This window comes from Podarcis gaigeae (genome assembly GCF_964106915.1).
Source record: "Podarcis gaigeae genome assembly, chromosome: 2".
Classification (NCBI taxonomy): Eukaryota; Metazoa; Chordata; class Lepidosauria; order Squamata; family Lacertidae; genus Podarcis; species Podarcis gaigeae.
The window spans coordinates 920,099-945,187 of NC_139679.1; the positions used below are offsets into that span (position 1 = coordinate 920,099).

General features: G+C 43.3%; 2 protein-coding genes across 3 annotated transcripts in view; both read left to right on the forward strand.

Moving 5' to 3' along the window:
- The first annotated feature begins 170 nt into the window (after positions 1–170).
- On the forward strand, positions 171–18,850 carry DSN1 (DSN1 component of MIS12 kinetochore complex). The gene is made up of 12 exons (XM_083729237.1): positions 171–291; positions 1,295–1,331; positions 2,869–2,926; positions 4,058–4,420; positions 6,860–6,933; positions 13,654–13,726; positions 14,851–14,938; positions 15,462–15,521; positions 16,180–16,251; positions 16,898–17,045; positions 17,483–17,570; positions 18,422–18,850. Exons 1-12 carry the CDS (start codon positions 260–262, stop codon positions 18,517–18,519), a joined length of 1,191 nt encoding a protein of 396 aa, XP_083585363.1. The 5' UTR covers positions 171–259; the 3' UTR covers positions 18,520–18,850.
- An 857-nt stretch (positions 18,851–19,707) lies between these two features.
- The window catches only part of LOC310840067 (uncharacterized protein), a 437,006-nt gene continuing 431,624 nt past the window's right edge, over positions 19,708–25,089 (forward strand). For both annotated transcript variants that reach the window (XM_083729248.1, XM_083729247.1), the window contains exon 1: positions 19,708–19,865. The gene's annotated coding sequence lies outside the window, so the exon portion shown is untranslated. The remainder of the gene's footprint in view (positions 19,866–25,089) is intronic.

Consider the following 25,089-nt stretch of genomic DNA (forward strand, 5'->3'; position numbering starts at 1 on the left):
GGGCTCGGCGACTGATTCCACTGGAGCCCAGGCCCCGCCTCCCGCCTCCCGCCTCCCTCTCGACTCGCCGCTTCTCGCGCCTTTCTAGCTCTGCGGCTCCCAACCGCGCCCGAGGGGGCGGGGAAGAGGAAGACGCGCATGCGTCGGGGTAAGCCAACAGCACCTTCCCAGAAGGCTCTGGGGCCGTGGGCGGGTGGGGCGCCGGCGCGCATGCGTGGCGGCGGGCTAGTTTGATTCTGGCGGCAGCGGCGACGTCGAAATGGCGGCGGCGGCGGCGCCTCGTCCCGGCAGGTGACGGAGGGCAGCGAGAGGGAGCCCGGCCGGGGGCGCCTCGGTCTTTCGGGCGGCGGGGGCGGGGCGCTGTTCGACGGAGTCAATCCCCGGGCGGCGAAGGCCGTGGCCTCTCAGGGCAAAGCCCGCCGCGCCTTTCGGGGGGGTGGGATCCCAGAAGGTCATCCAGCCCAACCCCGAGCGATGCAGAGGGAGGCGCACAAGTAGGCAGGCGAAGCAGCGAAACGGGCGGGGCGCCATTCTGTACTTGCCGCTGCTGTTCTGAGTGAAGCTGGTTATGACCCTCTTTATTTGGATAAGCAAGGGTTTGTTTCTGTTGCTGCTTGGGGCCTCGATTGCGAGCGCTGCTCTTGGTGTTCTTGCTTTTCTTAATGCTGTTTTTAATTCTGTTTGTGTTATTTTATCTACAAATGTAGATAAAACCTACACTTTCATAGATATATTGTATAGCAAGATGGGCTACAACACAAATAATAAAAACAACAGCAGTAGCCTTAAAAGCAAAATAAAAGCCTCAATAAATACTGATTGGATTTTTTTAAAAAAGAAAAACAAAAACCACCCATATTGTAAAAACCTGTCTAAACAAAAAAAAGTTTTCAAGGGGATGATTCTTGCGGAACTGCTACTGGTAAGGAATTGCAGAGGACAGGGCTTGCCACGGGAAAGGGTTGCTCCCTCCTGGAGGCCAACCAACCTCAGGGGTTGCATTGCTGCTGTTTTTTGTTTCCTTGGCTTTATTAGGTGTTGACCATCATTTTGGAGGGGAAAAATGGGGTTGAATAATTAAAAATAAATAAAATTTACTACAGGAAATGCTAATGATAACACAGGTGTGTAACAGTTGTGTAACAGGTAGGTGCTTTGCAAAAGTTAAGTGGAAGGTGAATTGGTTGTGGGAGCAGAATGTGGTGTGGGAGAAATGCAAGGTGCAGTGCATGAGTTATTGGAGCAATGGGGTAGAAGCCCAAGGCTTAATTTTTGTTGTTGTTGAACTTTTCAGTAAAGAAGACAGTCTTCCAAAGGGCATCACCCAACAGGTAACACAAGTGTTCTTTACCAGCTATAAAGTGCATAAAACTTAATGCCCCAATAACAAATTCCAAGCAATCCATACTTAGGGTTGCTAACTTGCTTTCCTGATGAATTCTTCGTTTAAATAGTTGCAAGAAAATTGGAAACCCAACAGGCACAGCATTTTTGAGAATGCTGCACCTGTTCAGTTGCTGCAGCTGTTAAAAGACATTAAGCTATGCTAAAAACATACACGGTGGCAGTCCGATTTCTACTATAATAATAGGCCAATGTGTGAGAGCCAGTTAATAAAATAAGTATCTGTACATGACAAAAAGACAATACTGTGCCCATTTCTTTGTAGCAGAAAAGTGGGGTGTTTAGTGTGCAGTATATCTGTAACACAAGTGACAGGTCTGGCTATGCATTTCCCTTTTTTGAAAAAAAGCATGTCCTAATACCTTCTAGAGCAGTTGGGTACATGTGTATATTATGTGAAATTGGGGCACTAATCATGTTTGAGGTCACGACTGATTTTGGACAGTGTTGCAGGGAGGCATTTCTAATCTTTTCTTCAAGGGTAGCCTTTTCTTTTTTAACTTATTTGAGGTAATTTTAAAATGCTCACTTTTTGCTCCAGATATGGATCACATACGGAATGTAGTTACAGATAGGTAGCCGTGTTGGTCTGCCATAGTCAAAACAAAAAAAATTCCTTCCAGTAGCACCTTAAAGACCAACTATGTTAGTTCTTGGTATGGGTTTTCGTGGGTATCTGAAGAAGTGTGCATGCACACGAAAGCTCATACCAAGAACTAACATAGTTGGTCTTTAAGGTGCTACTGGAAGGAATTTTTTTATATGGAATGCAGTTTAATGGGAATGTGATGCATTTATAACCATACTAGAATATAAACACGGTTTGAAACACTGTGTTTCTAGTTTCTTTTCTAGTTTCTTGTCACAATGGCTGACTAAATCTCCAGGCATTGGTTATTTTTTCCATAGGTATGGATTATTAGCTGCTCTTTGTGTTATTGGTTTTTGCTTTTTTCAGTGGATGGATCATTGTTGCTTTTGGGTTTGCCTTCACATTTGTAAACCATAATCTGAGGCTTTAATCCTGTGCAGATTTTACTGGGTTGTATCCAGTGAATTTGTCCCATAAGGACTTCATTTTACACAATGGGACTTACCTCTCTCTCCTCTCCTCTCCCCACCCTCCCATTCTGTTTTGCCCCTGCCCCGGAGGAGATTTTGGAGCTGTGGGCATGCAAGGAAAGGAAGTCATGTTGCTCAGAGGGAGGGAGACCCTTGCACTAATGGGATGTCATCGGATACAACACACTGAATTTGTTGGGACTGCTTCCATGTAAAATGTGTGCAGGATTAGGCTTTAAATGATTTAACAAGTTATTACATTGAGCATTGAAGGTTGGGCTGAAATTTAGGAAGAAAATAATAAATCTTGCAAGATTACATCATTGCAAAACCTGTAGAATCCTGTGAGGAGGAAAAAAAAATCAGATAATGTGTAATGAGAAATATTCATTTTTTGTTTAGAACTCTTCTAAAGAAAATCAGCCTGGCTTTGAAGATAGAAAAAATGTTGCAGCATTAGGTAAAGGAATTGATAGTTTTTGAATTGTTTTACATGGTTACTGTATGCATGGATGCTCTGTTGCTGAGGCAGGAGAAACTGAACAGTTCATTTCCAGTTATTTAAAAATAAAATTGTGATTGAAGGGGGAAATGTAATATTTTGATAGCTCAAAAGTATGCCAACTAAACTCTGCTAATAGGTAAGAAGCTGGAATCTATGCAGCAAATTCATACTTCCCATCTGTATCCTCTCTATACACCACAGGACTTCTTAGAATCTCACTTGAATTGCAGTTTAGGTTGCAGTCCTCTGCAACCTAGGAATAAACTCCACTGATGGTAATGGGGAGATCAGTAAATAAAAACAAATAAATTGATGATTGAAATTGTTTGCCTTAAACTTGTACAGCTTCAGCTCATAAGCATTGCTTTCCCAGTTGAGGCTCTTCCCTCAACTGGGATGCTTTGGAATTAAAAGCACTAAACCAGACAACAATGCTGTCAGGATGGTAATCTGACAGATTACTATTAAGCAAGCAGGGATATCATTTAGTGATTCCCCCCCCCAACCTTCCATCTTCCTGGGGAGGCCCACCTGGACATTTTGCAAACCCTTTTTTGTACTCCCAGACATTTACAACTGTAGGTTCATTGCTGCTGATGATCCTGCAATTCTATTTTTAGAAAAAGTTGTTTTGGCTTTTAAAATCTGATACATAGTTTTGATTACATTGTATTATCTTGTGAGCTGCCTTCACTGCCCCTGGTAGGTTGAAAGGCATGTTATATTTGCAGTAATAAATTTGATGTGCCTGTGGAAGAAGGAACTAGAACTAGTGTGCCTACACATTACATGCTATGGTGTTACAACATGAACTTTGGCACTGATTGGCATAGAAGCTGTTCTCAGGTAGCCAAAGTTCTCCTCTTCACCCTCTTGATCATTCAAACTGGTGGATTCACAGTGTATTCCTATGGCACCTTCAAACCCTTTGTTATGCAAAATAAATTCATGCATTTATTAAATTCATGCATTAATTTAAATGTCAACTGCCATTGTATACTTTGTTGCCATTGTGTATACTTGGATCTGCACTTCATAGTATTTCAAGTTTTTTGTTTAGTGTTTCCTCTTTTCCCTTCTTTCTAGAAAATGTGTGCAGTCAGGAGAAAACGGAGGCAGGATGTGCTTCTGAGCCAGATAACATTAGATTCAGCTGTGGTATCCAGAGTGACCCAGGAGCCAGTCACACTCAGGTGTTGGCAGAAATTGGCAAGAGAAAATGCAATCTAAGCCCCAGTCCAAACGAAGGGGATGCCCACGGCCCCAGCCCTAAGAAAGGACCTCTGCAGATTCTTGGTCCTGGATCAGGACAGGCTTCTACTTCGTTTAATCAATCCTTTGGCCATCTCCCTAACCCACGAGTCATGCGTCATTCCTTGAATCGCTACAGTTTGAAGCTGGGCACTAATCGCCGGAGGTCTTTGCCTCCTCTTCACATGGATGTTTCTGGTATGTTTTCAGCATAATGTCACGACTAAGCTGGGGCTAGGTTAATAATAATAATAATAATAATAATAATAATAATAATAATAATAATAATATATTATTTGTACCCCGCCCATCTGGCTGGGCTCCCCCTGTCACCCTGGGCGGCTTCCAACAAATGTCACTCATAAACAGGGCTGCATTCAGATGTCTTCTGAATGTCAGGCAGTTGTTTATCTCTTTGACATCTGATGGGAGGGCGTTCCACAGGGCGGGCGCCATTACCGAGAATGCCCTCTGCCTGGTTCCCTGTAGCTTTGCTTCTCACAGTGAGGGAACCGCTAGAAGGCCCTCGGAGCTGGACCTCAGCATCTGGGCAGAATGATGGAGGTGGAGAAGCTCCTTCAGGTGTACTGGACCAAGGCTGTTTAGAGCTTCAAAGGTCAGCACCAACGCTTTGAATTGTGCTTGGAAATGTACTGGGAGCCAATGTAGGTCTTTCAGGACCGGTGTTATATGGTCTTGGCTGCCGCTCCCAGTCACCAGTCTAGCTGCCGCATTCTATAATTCTATAACACCATTGTATAACAGTGCCCCCAGCTCCTCTAGATGGTCCAGAAGGATGTTATGGTCGATGGTGTTAACGGCCGCTGAGAGATCCAGCAGAACTAGGGAACAGCTTTCACCTTTGTCCCTAGCCCGCTGAAGATCATCAACCAGTGCGATCACTATGGAACTATAGAATAAATATTCATTACTTACAGCAGCAGCTAAATGTATTATCCCTGAACAGATGCAACCCTGCATTGACTGGACTCAGTACTTCCATAAAAAGGGCCTTTCTGTTCTCTGGATAAAATTAATGTGCTCAGCTACATATAGACCTCTCACAGGTCTGGTACAGATGTAACACTTGTTCTCTGCAAACCATTATTTTCAATTTGGAAATCAACCTCAGAAGCACGGACCTCTGTGGAATGATTTCCCTTCCTCCTCCCTGGTGTTTATAATGGTTTTATGTTACATGTGTGCTATTGCAAACAATACCTAACAAACCAGGTCCCCAGAAGGCACAACCACTTCAAATCATGGTTTCATTTGATCTCAGGAAAATCTGGCTTGCAGTGGTGCACTTGGGCTTCTACTGTAGGTGACTAATAGGGACACAGTGCCCATTGTTGATCTTTATTTACTTCCTAGATGAGTATTGTAGTTTTTCCTTAAAAATCCATGATACTGTGGAGGTGTGCCCCCCCCCCCCCGAAAAACAGGAGAAAAAAATAATATTTTGTAGGTTTTGACTGAAGATAGTGGATTGTGTGCAGTTGATGACCATTTCGCGTGAGGATTCTGTTCCCTGTCACCTCACACATTGGTGGAACACACATACATCTTACCCTGCCCTATTACGCCCTTTTAATGATATTTTTGGTGACGTTTACGGTCACTTCCGGGTTCAGTGCTGCACATGATTGTGAGTCTTTTGGACAGGCATTAATCGGTTATCACTTGTAGTGTGTTCTGGATGGTAGCTGGAAGTGGCTTGTTATTCAATAAGGTGGTGGTTATGGATGCACTGCAATGTCCAAAAAGTGCACTTCCTGCATGGACTAGTAGAGACTTGTGTTAATGGCAGGATGAAATCCATTGTGGGAAATCTCTTTCAGGCCTCCTCCTCATTGGTCCAGAAGATGATTCAATTTCTCTAATTTGTGTTAAGGAAAGGCATATGTGTTACTCTTAATGGTGCAATGCTATTATACATGTCTGAAAGTAAGTATCCCTGTGATTAGTGGGTCTTACTCCCAGGCAAGTGTGTGTAGGATTGCAGGCCAGGTCAGTCACAAATGCTGGGCATAATGGGGAGCCAGATGAGATATCTGTAGTAGTGTTATTGATGTGAAGAAACAGTCTGTATCCATGTCTGATAAAATTGTAAAGGTAAAGGTACCCCTGCCCGTACGGGCCAGTCTTGACAGACTCTAGGGTTGTGCGCTCATCTCACTCTAGAGACCGGGAGCCAGCGCTGTCCACAGACACTTCCTGGTCACGTGGCTAGCGTGACGAAGCTGCTCTGGCAAGCCAGAGTCGCACACGGAAATGCCGTTTACCTTCCCGCTAGTAAGCAGTTCCTATTTATCTACTTGCACCCGGGGGTGCTTTTGAACTGCTAGGTTGGCAGGTGCTGGGACCGAGCAATGGGAGCTCACCCCGCCGCAGGGATTCGAACTGCCGACCATGCGATCGGCAAGTCCTAGGCGCTGAGGTTTTACCCACAGCTCCACCCGCGATAAAATTGTGGTGGATGGCAAATGGTTACAGCTTAGCAATGAGGTATGCTTTGATTATGCAACTATTTAATGTACTGTACAGTACTGAAAATATGTTAAAAATGCACAATTGAATTATCAATTATCTGGCTAGTGTTATTGGACTTTAAGTGGTATTGTGCTTAACTTTCAGAACTGAGTAAAGCAATCAGCCTGGACTTGCCAGAGACAGACAGAATGGTGGAACTTCTCCACTCCAGCTTCCGGGTAAGGCTGTCTGTCTCACAAAAACGCTCTCCTTTCTACTCTTTATTAGTTCTTGCTGCTGACCTTTAAAGCCCTAAACAGCCTCAGCCTTGTGTATCTGAAGGAGTGTCTCCACCCCGGACATCGGGGTCCATCTCCCGAGGGCCTTCTGGTGGTTCCCTCACTGCGAGAAGCAGAATTTATGATGATGATGATGATAATAATAATAATAATAATAAGCGATCAAACATCAAACATTAAAAACTTCCCTAAACAGGGCTGCCTTCATATGAAAGTCAGATAGTTGTTTATTTCCTTGACATCTGATGGGAGGGCATCTCACAGGGCGGGTGCAGCCTGGTTCCCTGTAACCTCACATTTTGTAGTGAGGGATCTACCAGAAGGTCCTCAGCACTGTACTGGGCTGAACGATGGGAGTGGAGACGCTTCTTCAGGTATACTGGGCTGAAGCCGTTTAGAGCTTTGAAGGTTAGTACCAATACTTGAATTGTGCTCAGAAACATACTATGAGCCAATGAAATTCTTTCAGGACTGGTCTTCCAGGTTGGCGCCATCGTTTAATGGCGGATTCCCTCCGAGCTCTGGAGGGAATCGGCTCTGCAGAGACTGGGTCTTGCCGCTGCGGCGACGCGGGGACCTTTAAAATCACAGGCATAGAAGCCTGTGAGCGTAGTGACTCAGCGGGCACCATTTGCGCCCCCCCAATCCGTGAAGGAGCCTTTTTAAAGGCTTTGGAACGGGTATGGGGTGCGGCGCAGTGCTGAGAGTACTCCTGCATCTGTGGAGTGAAGCCGCAAGCCATTATCGGAGAGCGCTGACTTTTTCCTTGGAACATTCGGACTCTAAAACATCAACCCGTGAGTAATACGGAAATTGGAATTTTAAAGAAAAATTTTGCAGATCAGGAACGAGTGGGGAAGGGTTAAAAAGTCCACCCCCCCATTTGTAAACAATTTAAAGCAAAGGACCTGCTAGCTAAGGTCGAGAGAATCATTTCTTTTTTAGTAAAAGACTTTAATTTCACGGTTTTGACATTATAAGAATTTTTGCTGGAGGATAAAAAGATTAATTTTGGGAGCTGAAGTTTCACCCCCCCACGGACCCGGGAATGTCCCACGAGAGAGCCTGTTGATGAAAGACTGGAAAGTTTGACAGCTGTCAAGTTGGCTGTCGAGACGGAAAAGGAGAACTTTGTTTTTGTTGCTTCTGTTGGTTAATTTGTAATAATTTGTTGAAAATAAGGAAGGGCTGATACAAAATAACCTGACTTTTGGACTTGAGCTGAAAGGAATACTAAGGAACTAAAATCCCCCTAGAGGGGTTTAGTGACATTACAGGAATGGCTGGAGGAAGGAAAATCCAGGCTGAATTGGACAGAGTATTTGTTCTCTTGGGAAAGCTACAAGGCCAATCTGATGTTTTGGCTACAAATGTTACAACTCTGGACTTAGCAGTAAAGAACATTGTTGAACCTGATAAGGACTTGAAACAAGGAGCCTATCCAATTGAACAAATAGAGAAAACAGAGAGCTTTGACAATATGGAGCAGGTGACAGATGTTGTCCCTGAAGAAAAGGAAGGAGAAGCTGAAACTTTGCAGAAGTTAAAGGAGAGCAGCATTTTGAAGCCTGACATGATGACAAAAAAGGAAAATAAAAATCTGATGTGGAGAGCCTGGCCTGAATTGGAGGTGGAAGCTGGAGCTTGGGGGACATTTGGACTTGAAAGGAGTATAAAACAAGATTTGAAGTACCCCGTAAGCTTTATCTTTAAATATGGAGGTCTGGCTGGTAGAAATATGGATCCTGTTGGGCCGGAGCTTCTTCGAGATTTGGAGTTTAACATTAAAGACTACCAAAAAGACCGGCAGAGAGGAACTGAGAGAGAATTGAGAGCCTCGGACGTGAGATCTCCAGGCTAAACAGTATATTGGGACTGATGGATTTTTGTTGGGGACTGAAACCGGGAAAAGGGTGGGTGAAGTTTGGGAATCCAAAGGATATATAAATATAGTTTGTTTTATTTTTACTTTGCTTTGCTATTGGTATGGAAATGGGGAAAGACGTGGAAGGGAAATTTTTGGTCGACTTTAGGAAAAATGTTTAAGAAAAAATAATGAGGTATAAATATTGATGTGTAAATTTGGTTAAGTTAAAATTGATCTTTTAAAATGGTCTAAATTAAATGAAAATAAGGTCTGTAAATATAAATTGAGGAAATGGAAGAAAGAAGAAAAGTTAAATAATAATATGTTAGAATAAATTAAATTAAGTTAAAATGGAGAAGTAAGCTAAGGATTTGCTGAGCCAATAATTTAAATTGGAATACAAGAAGGGGAGGTGTGAGGAGGTCTGAGAAACAAGTTAAAAGAAAATAAGTATTTGAACTGTCAGGTGTTTTTAATTGTTTTTTTTTTAAGTTTTGGATTTTTGTATTCTTTTGTTTATTTTTGTTTTTGTTATATGTTTTGTCCTTTTTGAAAATGCTAATAAATATTCATTTTTAAAAAAAGTCTTTCAGGACTGGTGTTATGTGGCCTCGGCGGCCACTCCCAGTCACAAGTCTTTTTTTAAAAAATTAATATTTATTAGCTTTTTCCACAATAAAACAAACAAACAAACAAAAAAGTAACAAACATACAAAAATACAAAACTTAAAAACAGTTAAAAACACATAAAATTTCAATTGCTTAATTTCTTTTGACTTATTTCTCAGACCTCCTCACACCTCCCCTTCTTGTATTCTAATTCAAATTATTAGCTCAGCAAATCCGTATTACTTATTTCTCAACTTTAACTTAATAATTTATCTTAACATATTATTTTACTTTTTCTCCTTCATCCCTTTCCTCAATTTATTTTTGCTAACCTTATTTTCATTTAATTTAATTCATTTTAAAGTCCAATTCTACCTTATCCAAACTTAAACATCAATACTTATCCATCAATTCTTATTCTTAAAACAGTTTTTCTAAGATCGACCAAGATTCCCTTCCACGAATTTCCCAATTTTCATACTAATAACAAACAAAATAAAAACAGATTAAATTGTAATTATGAACCCTTTGGATTCCCAGACTCCACCCCCCCTTTCTCGGTTTCAGCCCCCAACAAGTGTCCATCAGTCTTGATCTACTATCAGCCTGGAGATCTCACGTCTGAGGCTCTTAATTCTCTCTCAGTTCCTCTCTGCCGGTCTTTTTGATAGTCCTTAATATTGAACACTAAATCTCGGAGAACCTTCGGCCCAACAGGATCCATGTTTCTTCCAGCCAGACCTCCATACTTAAAAGTAGAGCAAACGTCCAAAAATCCCCAAAGCTCTAACTTCCGCCTTAATCAAATTTGTAATCCTTAGGTCTTCAGATCTCATAAGAAGATCTCTCCATTTCTCAATCTCCAATTCAGGCCAGACTTTCCTCATCAAGTCTTTATTTTCCTTTGTTGTCATCATATCAGGCCTCAAACTCTCTTTTGACATCTGCGAAATTACAGCTCCTCCTTCCTTTTCTTCAGAAGCAACATATGTCTCCTCCAAATTCTCGAATCTCTCGAGTTTCTCTGTTTGTCCAGTTGCACAGGCTTCCTGATTCAAATCCTTATCAAATTCAATGAAGTTATTTACTGTTAAGTCCAGAGTTGTAACATTTGTAGCCAAAACATCAATTTGGCCTTGTAACTTTCCCAAGAGAACAAATACTCTGCCCAACTCAGCCTGGATTTTCCCTCCTCCAGCCATTCTTGTAATGTCCCAAAACCCCCTCTAGAGGGATTTTGGTTCCTTAAATGTTTCTTTCAGTTCAAATCCAAAAGTCAAGTTAGTTAGTATCAGCTCTTCCTTATTTTCAACAAATTGTAACAAAAATAACCAGCAGAAACCACAGAAACAAAGTTCTCCTTTTTCCGTCTTGACAGCTAATTTGACAGCTGTCAAACTCTTCAATACCTCATCAGCAGGCTCTCTCGCGGAGCACTCCCGGCTCCGCGGGGGGGGGCTCTCAAAATTAGTTCTTTATCCTCCAGTACGATTTCTTATAATGCCAAACCGTGAAATTAAAGTCTTTTACCAAAAAAGAAAAAAAAAGAATTCTCTCGACCTTAGTTAGCAAGTCCTTTGCTTTAAATTATTTACAAAGAGGGGGCCTGACTTCCTGTTTAAGCCTTCCCCACTCGTGCCTAATTCGTAGAAAAAAATTAAGAATCCCAATTTCCGTACTACTCACGGGTTGTTACTTTAAAGTCCAATTGTTCACAAGAAGAAGTCAGCGCTCTCCGACCATGGCAATGCGGCTTCGCTCCGCAGAAGGAGCAGTCTACTCTCAGCACCGCGCCGCTCACCCCTTCCCTGTTCCGGAGCCTTTAAAAAGGCTCCTTCGCAGCTTGGGGGGTGCAAATGGTGCCCGCCGAGTCACCACGCTCACAGGCTTCACCGCCTGTGATTTTTGAGGGTCCCCGCGTTGCCGCAGCGGCAAGACCCAATCCTGCGGAGCCGATTCCCTCCGGAGCTCAGAGGGAATCCGCCATTAGTCGATCGCGCTAACCCGGAAGTCCTCCCAGTCACAAGTCTAGCTGCCGTATTCTGGATTAGTTGTAGTTTCTGGGTCACCTTCAGAGGTAGCCCCACGTAGAGCACCTTGTAGTAGTCCAAGCGGGAGATAACCAGAACATGTTCCACTCTGGTAAGACAGTCTGCGGGGAGGTAGGGTCTCAGCCTGTGAACCAGATGGAGCTAGTAGCAGCCTTGAACACACGCCTCCATGGATAACTGAGTCCAAAATGACTCCTAGGCTGCGTATCTGGTCCTTCAGGGGCACAGTTACTCCATTCAGAACCAGGGAGTCCTCCACACCTGCCTGTCCCCTGTCCCCGCAAAACAGTACTTCTGTCTTGTCAGGATTCATCCTCAATCTGTTAGCCGCCATCCATCCTCCAACCACCTCCAGGCACTCACACAGGACATTCGCCGCCTTCACTGGTTCTGATTTAAAAAGAGAGGTAGAGCTGGGTATCATCCGCATATTGATGAACACCCAGCCCAAACGCCCTGATGATCTCTCCCAGCGGCTTCATATAGTTAGATAGCAGGGTACAAATAATAAAAATGTCATTATTCTGCAACGTGTTTCTGTAAAACCAAGCTAACGTGTGTGAAACTGCATTCAGCAGTCACACGTACTACCACCACACACATTAGCTGGAGTGCTCTCCCTAGAGAGGCTAACCCGACACCTACTTTACTGTATCTTTGGCACCAGGTGAAGATCTCGTAACATTGCTGATACTATTTTATTATTGTCTCTGCAAAATAATAGTTTGGCAGTTCTTCAGTTTTTATGCCTGGATTTTAGTTTACATCTTGTCTATCTATACCCAGCCAGGGGGCGGGGTATAAATAATAAATTATTATTAAATTATTATTATTATTTTACAGATGGCTTTTAGTTATTTATGGTTTTGCTGAGTCAGGATTTTAAATTTGCCTGTTTTACTGTCTGTCACAGAAAAAATTAGGTGACCCAAATTGCATAGAATAAAATTGGCTTTATTTCTGTTTATTCATTTTTATGTTAGTGTATGAGGCTTTAATTGTGGCTTTACAGTGTCGTTTTTACCATATCTACTCAGAAGTGAGTCCTATTTAATTTAGTGGATTTTCTCCCGGATAAGGGATTTTAAGTTTGCTTCTCTGTATTTTTGGTGGGATGACTTAAGAAAATCAGTAAACTAAAAAATCACTGGTCTTATTCATTCCTTGCCCCCACCCCCTTTCAATGTCTTTCAGTCTACCTTGTGGTCTCCACTCCCAAATTTTAGATTGTAAGATTCCTGGGACGCAAACGTAGCTGTTGTGTTGTGCCTGTCTTTTTTTTCACTGCTGTAAATGCCATGTATGTTGCTGATGTTGTCCTCTAATTATCCATTTCTGTCATGCTTTCCCCTCATCATTGGAGTGGATTTCCTCTTCCAACTGGCAGGTGCAATGTATTAAAATTAGCTTTAGAACCTCGGTCTCCGCAGTTGGAGGCTCCACCTGCCCTCTTAAAGTTCTTTGACCTGTCACTTCATATGCCTGTGGAGCTCTGGCTCAGATCCCAACTTCACTTGACTATTTCTGAGTTTCTACACCCAAACTTGGGCACTGTGAACTCTTTAAAGCTTGGCATTCCTTGCATCTGAAAGCTTTTTGTCTGCTGTCTCATATTTTTAAAAAATGGCCCAGTAATGTGCTGAGTGTGGTGCCTCAGCCAGCAGTCTTCATCTGAGGCTTGATGGAAATCCAGCAGCAGGTTTAGGCAGGGCCAGAGCCCCAGAGAGAGATGTGCCAGACACAGGAGCTGTTACCTAGCATTGACTAAGAAGGTTAACTTGCTTGAGGGCCTCCAAACCAATTTTATGTGGGTCCTCATGGCCCAACTGATGTTTTATCTTAACAAAAAAACACTCTAAGCGGTTTGCAACAGTATCAGCATGCAACACCATCTGGAGAATCACAGGTTGCTCATTCCTGGTATAGAGAATAAAAGGGCATTTGTGAGTAAAGATGCTGCCTTGGCCACAATGCTGAAAAGCCTGCATTGGTTTTTTTGCTGGTGGCTCCTCTTTTCTTGTGCTATTTGATATCTGCCTTGTTCCCTTCTAGTAGTTCTCTATCTGAATGCTATGAACACTATGGAAGCAAATGCCCCCGCTTACAAATACTTTTCTTTCCCCTCCCTCCTAGTACTCTGCCCGGAAACTTGAGTGCTCATTAAAGCAGTCTGAAGGTTTTGATCCTGAAACCTTTGAACAGAAAGGTGGGTCTTAACATCAGTTGACTTAAACAAAGTGTGGCATAGCTGAAGGATGCATGGAAGTCAGTTTTATTGAGGGCCTAAAAATTATTCATGACTGCCCCGGAGCTGAAGTAGCTTTGCAAAAGACGCAGGCCAGTAGTACACTGTTGCTGTTATACACCTTTGCTTTCCCTATAACCCCATTGCTTTAAATTGTTGAACTTCAATTCTGGTGAAGTAATTGAGAAAGCTAGGGCCATCTGTTAAGGATCTACCATGGGTGCATAGGAAATCCTGTGCAATACAGTAAGTCCACAACTTATGTGCATTTAGCTTGGGTGCATTCAGCTTTAGTTCTGTGGCAAAAAAAAAGAAAAAAAGGGGGCAGGCTTCTGGGAAGAATGACTTTGGCAACCCACCTGCCATTGAACCCATTGAGTTTTGATTATACATGATTTTGGCTTTAGGTGTGATCCCTGGAACCTAACCCCCATGTTGTTGCAGGCTCACTGTACTCCCGTGTCAGTCTTTAAAATGCACTGGCTATCTTACTCTTCACCTTCAGTGAACACTTTTCCATGTTGACTTGTCTGTGGAGAAAAGCCTCAAGAGAAAGGCCCTGACTCCGAGGGAGAGACCCTGCTTGGCATGCAGAAGGTCTAAGTCTCAATCCCCAATGGGGAAAGATGTCAGAAACTTTCTGTATTCCTGTGTGCCTTGGAACCTCTGTTCATTGCAGGGAATTCTGAGGTATATTCTGGGGTGCATATCTGGTTCACGCAATGCTCTAGCTAGGAATATGAAATGAACTTAAGCTAGGTGACCATGGTTCCGTTTGCCTGGTACTGTTTACTCCAGGGGTGGGGAGCCTTCAGCACTCTGTAAGTTGCTGAACTACAACACCCGTCAGCCTCAGCTAGTAGGGCCATATAAGGCTGATAGGAGTTGTAGTCATGCAAGGAGAGAGAGCCAGAGGTTCAAATTGAGCTATTGACCCTGCTGTCACATTATGTGAACATATAACATAGAATACGCTGACTTGCTCCCTGGAACAGAGATGAAAAACAACTGTTTCAGCCCATATTAAGTTGGCCCCTCACATGGAATTTTTGTTTACTATGATTTCTCTTTATCTCTACCTTCAGTGAACCTACTTTCAGAAGATCTGAACCACTGTACAAAGAAACTCAAACTAGATGGAACTCTGCAAAAATGCCTTGAGGACTCCCAGGGGTAATGGCTACTTGCCCTTCGTCCCAATCGTGCACTTAACACAATCCTGGGTTGATTGCCTTCTTGGTTTTCACCTCATCACATGAAGCTGTCACTCCGGCTAGTAAAATCTCAGCTAAGCTTCAGGCAATGGCCTGTGAGCAGCACCAGATACAGTAAACCCACAATTTGCACACATTTAATTTGTGTGCATTCAGCTTTACACACATGGTAATCATCAAACTTTATGAAGGTTGCAGACCAGCATAAGACAAAAACGTGTGAATAAAATACACACATGGTAATTAAAAACAACAACAAAAATAGAAAGGGAGCAGGCTTCCAGGAAAAATGACTTTGGCAATGCCACCCTTCATTGAACCGAATGGGTTTTGACTAAACATGATTTTGGCTCCAGGTGCGATCCCTGGAACGTAACCCTCGCGTTAGTTGTGGGCCCACAGTACAACACCGCAGAATTACACTGAAGTTACGAGGAGCCCCTCTGCCATACTTCATAACCATTTAAGTCTTTCTATTTTAGGGGCTTAGCAGATCCGGTGCTGAATTCCATGGTGGCTGCCTTAAAGGAGACGACAGTCAGGTAAGACCTGGAATCTTACAAGAAAGAAGATTCCACCTAAACATTAGGAAGAACTTCCTGACAGTAAGAGCTGCTTGACAGTGGAATTTGCTGCCAAGGAGTGTGGTGGAGTCTCCTTCTTTGGAGGTCTTTAAGCAGAGGCTTGACAACCATATGTCAGGAGTGCTCTGATGGTGTTTCCTGCTTGGCAGGGGGTTGGACTCGTTGGCTCTTGTGGTCTCTTCCAACTCTATGATTCTATGACCTATGATTTTATTTTGAATATTTTATTCATATATCTTGGAACTTCTCAATAACTTGCGGAGGAGTATAATTTATGTGCAATCTTTTCCCGTCAGAGCAAAGCTACTCACTCCTGCCCTGCTTGTAGGGCGTACTAGAGGCTGAATAAAAGAAAGTCCTTCACACGGCACATAGTTAAAATATGCAGCTCTCTTCCCCTGGAGGCAGTGATGGCCACTCACTCAGAGGGCTTTGAAAGAGGATTAGATCTATGAAAGAGGTTGTGTTCTGCCTTCACGGACTGGAGGCAATGTTCTTCCTCCACAGTTGGAAGAAGTGTGCTTCTGAATATTAGTTGCTGGAAACCACAAGGGCTCTTGTGCTCAGGCCTTAGCATTAAAGGAAACAGTCTGTTGTCTTTCTCTTCATTCTCCAGGTTCTCTGCAGAGGATCAAGCCTGGGAGGAACTGCTTCTGTCTTACCAGAAAAATGCAGAGGATATATCCAGGTTAGAGTGACCATCTTCCCTTTGACAAAGCAACTGGAGGTGGTCACTAAATTGAACTTTGAGCAGAGCACAAGTAACCCAGAGGCTGTAAAATTAACTCAGTGAAAAGAAACTTGAGAAGCTTAAGGCGGGGGGGGGGGTGCAAAAAGAGAACTAAATACGGACAGAGGTCCACAATATATGCCTGTCTTTGGTACCCAGGTCAAAATTTGTGGTTGCCAGGGCCTTCTCTAGTTGTTCCTGACCTTATGCCTCCTTGCTTCATTTCCTAGTTCCAAGTTTGTAGCTAGAAAAAGGTGGTGGGGAGGCAGGGGAGGTACAGGACAATTATAGTGCCTCAGCAACACTCTGACCAAGCAATTCAGCTGTGAAGCCGGCCAAGGGGCAGGGATTATCATGCAATTGCATGGACTATTCTTACCATGATGAAAGCAGGCTCATCATGTTTGCCAGAAGGCAGTTACACACTTATATATGTGAACTTCTCGGCATGCTCACAGTGCTAATACAAATGTGGATGCTAGATCAGTCTATTGGGCTGTATTGTCTTGCCTTGCCTCGCCCCCAGATATGAGCCTATAAACTTGCTTCCTGATGTTAGTATGCTGGATGGCTCAGCTATTAAGCACTGAAACTTGACTTTTAGGCAGCTACAGGAGTACAAGTTGAAGCAAGTGCCAGAGGAGCCTTATAGCTATACTGGGGCATCCCAGGCCCATGTGCTTCAAGCCAAGCCAGACTACCAGAAAATACTGGATTCTCAAGGAGAGGTCTTTGACTACATGGAGCTAGTGGTGAGTCATGCTTGAAGATCCAGGGCAAACAAAAGGAAGACCTTGTTCACAGTTAAATCATGGAAATTGTCACCACAAGCTGTAGTGATGGCCATAAAGGGGATTAGCAGAATTCACAGAGGATAAGGCTATCCGTGGCTCCTAGCCACAATTGCTGTGGTGTTGTTACAGTTATATATTTATTTTATATATTTATTTATACCCCGCCTTTTTTCCTGACGGGGCTCAAGGCGGCTTAAAGGTAAAAACTGCTAAAAACATAGATAGAATTAAGGTTTAAATGGAGCAGAAGGTGACAGGGTCCACTCGCCATGGAAAGGTGGCTTCTGATTTCTGTTGCTTAATAGATCTGGATGTTCTTCTGAAAAGCAAATCCTAGGAATATCCAGATGAAACCCATTGTTGGGTTCTGACCTTTAAAATGTTTGTTTCCTTAGCTGGATGAAGTCTATCAGATGGTGAAGGTTTGTCAAAGTTATATAGAAGATGTTACACGGTATCTTCAGAAGCTCTCAGTGAAACTTGGTAAGTATTTATTTTTAGCCATGCATTGATTATGGCTGCTTAACCAGCAAATGTAAAATAGTGCCTTAAAAAAACCCTCTTCTCCCCATTAAGAGCATGCTCACTCAACATTTTTCTGATGCATGGGGGTGCACCCCCTTCCATCAGAGAGTTGTGCAAGGGTGTATTTTGCTACACCTGCAGCATTTTGAAGACACTGCATATCCTATGTGAACTTTGTCTCAATTCCTGGATAAGTAGAAAACTGAAAGTGATCATTTGTTCTCACATCTTAAAATTTAGTTCAGATTTGATCTTTTCAGCCCTACCTGTAGTTTTTTATTACTGGGTTTTTTTTTAAATATCCCTGGCTTGTAGGTCTGTTCTAATTAATATTTTTGAAGTTGCCAGGAATGTTGGATCTACGTAATAAAGCTCTCTCATTTTCCTAAGGTGCTAATGCAGAGTCTTGGGTTGTTCTATAATTGCTATTTTTATTTTGTATTTTTAGGTAAGCTGAATTTTAATTTTTGACTTTAGCAGTTTTTATGATTAGGTGGTTTACAGACTCTGATAAATAGAAGTCTAGAAGGCAAATTATATTTGGGAGAGACTGAATACATTATTTGTCCAATTTACAGATACAGATAATTGGGGCTGAGGAGAGAGAGGACTTTGACTTAATCCGTAGAGACTATGTGGCAGTTCCCACAACTTAGGCTAGTCAAAAAGCTAGCTATTCCTCTTACAAACATGAAACCTTGCAAATAAATAATTTGCCATAAATGTGCAATCTGATGGTCTCTGTTTTTGCTGTATTCTAACCATGAGAAGCATCTGGAGACAACTAAGGATTCTTGTTTCAATTTCAGCATCAGGGACTTTCCAGAACTTAGAAAATTCACCAGCCCGGAAACTGCTCAGACTTCCCCCAACAACCCCATCTGTGATCCAGCCTCCAGAGGGGTAGAGCTGCATTCTTCTTCCATTTGCAAGCTTGGGATGCAACTCTGCAGCTGCCCACTTCTCAGCACTATGGCCCGCTTTGGGTTTGATCTGCACTTCAGGGACGGTGGCATTCTTGCCCTGCAGCGCAAAAGGATGGGGCAGATGAAAATAATGTTCTATCCTATTGGACAGATCCTTGCTGGACAGTAATACTTCCATTCTTCCAACCAAATAAGAAAATGCTCCCCACCCCCAATTGCATTGAAGCACAGGACACTCATCGTTCCACAAACTTAAAAGAAGATGACAATGGATTTTCCAATCACAATCCTAACTGCAGCTGTAAAATGGTACTGGCTTTTATTTTCTCTTTTCTAACTCACAGGTTTGACCTGATAGGTAATAGGAGTCTAGCTTGAAACACTTGGTAATGGCTGCAGATCACAGCTTCGTGTGTGTGTGTGTGTGTGTGTGTGTGTGTGTGTGTATATATATAATATGATGCCAAGGTTTTAGTCACAGAGCTAAAATAAGATAAAACTGTCCAATGCTCTTTCCCTCTTCATTCATTTTTTTAAATCCACAGGTGCATGTATGTATGTAGTCCATAACCAGCAGGGGCGTCTTACCCATAGAGGCTAGTGCCGCGGGGCCCAAGACACCAAGTTCTGAAGGGCGCCAGGGAAGAGGTGGAGGCTGGACCTCCCAGCATCAGCTCGCCGCCCTCGCCTGCTTCTGCCATGCCAAAGCAGCGCCACACCCAGAGCCTCCATCTGCTGTGGCCACCGCAGCACCAAGCGGCCAGCTGAGCCAGGGGGTGCCGCGTCCAGCCTCTGCCTCTTCCCCACTGGAGGAACCGCCCTCCAGCCGCTGCCCGCCTCCTCCAGCAGTGCCGTCCTCCCTAAAAGAAGGTGGACAACTCTGGGAAATGTGTGTGTGTGTGTGCCGGAGGGACCACGGCACCAGATATGCTTAAGATGGCCCTGATGACCAGCACCAACTTAAAAATTTGTCCTAGGTCATAAGTTGCTGAGGACTGCAGGAAAATTTCTCCTTCTGTGTATACTGGTGATAGGAGAGAAGAACAAATACACAGCGGCAATAGGACCTTTCTTTTTTCTGCATTTGGGGCTCAGGTTGGCTCCCATGCTTTGTAAACATTTTTGCACCTTTGTCTAATTCCACTCTCTTGAGGTATTGATTTGAGAGCTTGCAGGGCAGCAGCTGAAGAAGGAGCAAAAAGGGTTTTCGTGTGTGTGTGTTTCTTTGTGGCTGATTAGCTGCTCTCCCTGTGCAAAGGTCAGAGGGGGCAGGGTTTCTGTTGAGACAGGTGATTAGCTGTGGGAGGAGCTTATCAGAGCTTGCAGGGCAGCAGCGCACGCAGTTTGATCCATCTTTTAGATTTAGGGGAGCTAGTCTCAAACGTTTGTTGGGGGAGACCTAGGTTTTTTTTGGGGGGGAGTTATTTGTCCTGTAGCCACCCCCAACGACACGTTCTCAAGATGGAGGGTGAGGGAACAGCTGCAGTCGCCTGCGGTTCCTGCGCAATGTTTGCCATCTTGCCAAAGGTTGCAGGCAGCTTTACCTGCAGCAATTGCATGTTGATTGCCCTCTTAAAAGACAAAGTCCAGCAACTGGAGGAACGTGTAGCTACGCTCCAAAGAATTAGAGAGCTGGAGCTCTTCTTGGAAGCAACAGAGCACACCATCTCCACCAAGGAGGAGACAGGAGACTCCCCTGAGAAGGAGGCTAGTTCACCAACACAGGAGCCAGATATATGGAGAAACGTGACTCAAAGAAGTAGGAGGCCCAGGGTTTGCTCTGATTGTTTAGAAATACACAATCGCTTTGAGGTCCTCTCCCCTAGCATGGAAGACACAGAGCAGACTCCATTTGAGGATCTCTCCCTCATTACAGTCGATCAGGTATATGAAGACGAGCAGCAAAGTCAGTCCTCAGGGAATGTGCAGGCGACCTTGGAACAGACAGCTCATGGAAGAACCCCGACCAGACCTAAGAGGAGGCGTGTAGTGGTGATAGGGGATTCCCTACTGAGGGGAACAGAAGCAGTGATCTGTGGGCCTGACAAGATGTCTCGGGAAGTGTGCTGTCTCCCCGGGGCTAAGATCCAAGATGTAACTGAACGACTGCAAGGAATCATAAAACCCACTGACAAATACCCCTTCCTCTTGGTTCATGTGGGAACCAATGACACTGCAAGCAATAGCCTCCAGAAGATCAAAAGAGGGCACCAGGAGCGCCTCCCCTACTCGCAGGGAACCCCATTTTGGGGCTCTGGAGGGGTGAGCGGCGCGGTGCTGTGAACTGACTGCTACTTTCACGGAGGGAAGCCGCATAGCCATTGCTGGAGAGTGCTGACTTTTTCCTGTCGACAATTGGACTCGAAACAAGTACCCGTGAGTAGAAACGGAAAAATGGATCAAGAAACACCCTAATTTGGGAAGGTTCAAAACAGGAAGTCCGCCTTCCGCTTTTTGTAAATAGACTGAAGCAAAAACCTTGTAAGCTAATAGCCTGGAAAGTTGTTTGTAAAGGTCAAATTTCCTTCATTTATAACCACTAAAAACCCCTTGGAAGCAGGAGAAAGGGGGGGGGAATTTGACTGTTCAAGCCTGCAGGAGAGGGAGTAAAGAAAAATAAGTTTCCACCGTCTCAAACCTGGGAACGGGGTGTCAGAGACAGAAATTGTTGGAGACGTCCATTGATTGTGAATAGAACATTTTGACAGATAGCTAAAAAAGAGAAACAAACTGATTCCAATGTTGCCTTTTGCATTCTAAAGAAACAAAATATTTGAAAATTGAAAGTAACTTTCTTTTGTTGGACATGCTTTTAAAAGATGGACACAAATAGAAATTGTCTCCTCTAGAGGGAGCTTGTCAAATTGTTACTGCAGTTTATTTGGGGACTCTACAGCTGCGAGATTAAGATCGTGGGACCAGTCTTTTGACCTTAAATAAAAATGTGTTGGGAGGAAGTTTTGGTGCTTGCTTTTTGTAAGACAAATGCTTTGTTGGAGCAGTTGCATGAGAAGATGGATTTGATGAATGAGAAGTTGGATTTGATGACTGTTGTAGTCAGTGAATGTGGACAAACAGGGAATACTGACACAAAAATCATACAGGGACCAACTCAGGAAACTGGTTCGACTGGGCAAGTGCAAGGGCAGATGATAACGGAGGAGGTTGCGGTTGCACCTCAAGCAATACAAATTGAGAGATCCGAGGCCCTGCAGGAGCATAAGCCGCTGTTTTGGAAGATTGAATTTGGAGTGGGCCAGGGGGAGCCTGGAGCTGAGGAGGCTCTTAACTTTGGAGGGACTTGGAAATATGCTGTTAAATATTTTTTGGATTATATTGATGACTGGGGAGTGGGACTGTGGGGAATGGGCTGGTCTGATGAGGGGAGATGGAGATAATTATGGGCTGGAATACCCCAGAGACCTACTCCTCAATGAGAAAGGAAAGAAATCAAGAAAGAGACCAACAAAAGACAAGGAAAAGTGCAAGTATAAACAACAAGAAGAAGATCTGCAGAAGGGGCATGGAAGAGATTTAAGAGCCTCGGACATAAGATTACCAGGTTGATGGACTAGATGGAATGGACAGTAAGGACTGACATAACCCGAGACCAGGAAGAAGGGACGTTGGATGAAAATTGGAAGAAAGTCTATAAAGAAAAGCTTTTATTTTGGGAATTAGTGTAAAATTAATGAATATTAGGGAAAATGAATGAAACTGGGTTTAGTAGAAATGATATAAGGAGTTATGTATAAATAAGCATTATGTTTTAAGGTATTTTACGGTAAGATAAGGTTAAATAAAGTAAGGCAAATTGAATAACAGAATATAGTGAAAGATGGAAAGGATTTGCTGAGTTAATTAATAGGTTAGACTGTCAAGATAAATTATTCAATAAAAATTGAAAAAGATGGAAAGAATTTGCTAAAATAACTAATTAAGCTAGAATACAAAAAGGGAGGTGTGAGGAGGTCAAGGAAACAAGCAAATGAAAGATAAAGATATGTAATATGGGATTTGTATTTTTCTTTTTTTTCTTTGTTGTTGTGTTATTGCATTGGTTTTTATGTATTTTTTCCCTTCTTTTTTCTTCTTCTCTTTTTGTAATCTTGAAACTCTTAATAAATATTAATAAATATTATTTAAAAAACAAAAAAAAAACCATAGATACTACGAGGCTCTGGGCAGGGAATTGGAGCAATTAAATCCACAAATTGTCATCTCATCTGTCCTCCCAGTTGAACGAAGTGGCCCAGGGAGAGAGGGGAAAATAGTGGAAGTGAACAGCTGGCTTCGCAAATGGTGTAAACAGGAACGGTTTGGATTCTTAGATCACGGACTACAGTTTCTTGAAGATGGACTTCTGGCAAGCGATGGGCTGCACCTCACAACGATTGGGAGGAATGTTTTTGCCAAAAATCTCAGAAACCTCATCAGGAGGGCTTTAAACTGACTAATGTGGGGGAGGGAGACAGTGCTCCTGAAGGTAGGAGTCTATCAATTGATGAAGATGATCATCCAAATGTCATAGACCAAATGGAGCAAACAGTACGCAGACCTAGTGGTGGGAGGAAAAAATCCTTAAATAAGAGACACGGGGGAATGATTAATGGACTTCAATGTCTGTACACTAATGCGCAAAGCATGGGAAATAAACAAGATGAGCTTGAGCTCTTGGTACAGCAAACTAAATATGACATAATAGGCATCACTGAAACCTGGTGGGATAAGTCCCACGATTGGAATGTAATAATGGAGGGATACAATCTATTTCAATGAAACAGACCAGACAAGAAAGGAGGAGGAGTGGTGTTATATGTCAGGGATGTGTATACCTGTGAAGAGATCCAAGATTTAGAACCTCAAAGCCAAAGTGAGAGCATTTGGGTCAAAATTAAGGGAGAGAAGAATAACAAAGACCTCATTGTGGGAGTTTACTATAGATCCCCAAGCCAAACGGAGGACGCAGATGATGCCTTCCTGGAACAGATGGCCAAGCATGCAAAAGGAAGGGAGATAGTAGTAATGGGGGACTTCAATTACCCGGATATTTGTTGGATGTCAAACTCAGCCAAGAGCATAAGGTCAATCAGATTCCTCACTGGCCTTGCAGACAACTTCATTGTCCAGAAAGTGGGAGAAGCAACAAGAGGAACAGCCATTTTAGATCTGGTCCTAACCAATGTTGATGACCTGGTTAGTGGGGTAGAAGTGGAAGGATCATTAGGCGCAAGTGATCATGCTCTTCTGAAGTTTACAATACAGCAGAAAGGAGCAGCCAAGCATACTAGGACTCAATTTCTTGACTTTAAGAAAGCCGACTTCATAAAACTTAGGGAAGTGCTGGGTGAGATCCCATGGACAGTAATACTAAAAGGAAAGGGAGTTCACGATGGCTGGGAGTTTGTTAAGAGGGAGATAGTAAAAGCACAACTTCAGGCAATACCAATGAGACGGAAACATGGAAGGTGCCTAAAGAAGCCAGGGTGGCTATCTAAAGAACTTTTAGCCGAGTTAAGATTAAAAAAGGATGTGTACAAAAAATGGAAAAGGGGGGAAACCACCAAAGAGGAATTCAAACAAATAGCACGTGTTGACACAAAGTCAGAAAAGCTAAAGCACAGAATGAACTCAGGCTTGCTAGAGAGGTTAAAAGCAACAAAAACGGCTTTTATGGGTATGTTCCTAGCAAAAGGAAGAACAAAGAAACAGTGGGGTCACTCAGAGGAGACGATGGTGAAATGCAAACGGGACACAGAAAGGGCTGAACTCCTCAATGCCTTCTTTGCCTCAGTCTTCTCCGATAAAGAAAACAATGCCCGACCTGAAGAATTTGGAGCAAATGATTCAGCAGAGGAAACACAGCCCAGAATAACTAAGGAGATAGTACAAGAATACTTGGCTAGTCTAGATGTATTCAGGTCTCCAGGGCCAGATGAACTGCATCCAAGAGTATTAAAAGAACTGGCAGATGTGATCTCAGAACAACTGGCAGTCATCTTTGAGAATTCCTGGAGAACAGGCGAAGTCCCGGCAGACTGGAGGAGGGCAAATGTTGTCCCTATTTTCAAAAAGGGGAAAAGAGAGGACCCAAATAATTACTGCCCAGTCAGTCTGACATCAATACCAGGGAAGATTCTGGAGAAGATCATTAAGCAAACAGTCTGTGAGCACCTAGAAAGGAATGCTGTGATCACCAATAGTCAGCATGGATTTCTGAAAAAGAAGTCATGTCAGACTAACCTGATCTCGTTTTTTGACAGAATTACAAGCCTGGTAGATGAAGGGAACGCAGTGGATGTAGCCTACCTTGATTTCAGCAAGGCATTTGACAAGGTGCCCCATGATATTCTTGTAAAGAAGCTGGTAAAATGCGGTCTTGACTATGCTACCACTCAGTGGATTTGTAACTGGCTGGCTGACCGAACGCAAAGGGTGCTCATCAATGGTTCCTCTTCATCCTGGAGAAGAGTGACTAGTGGGGTGCCACAGGGTTCTGTCTTGGGCCCGGTCTTATTCAACATCTTTATCAACGACTTGGATGATGGACT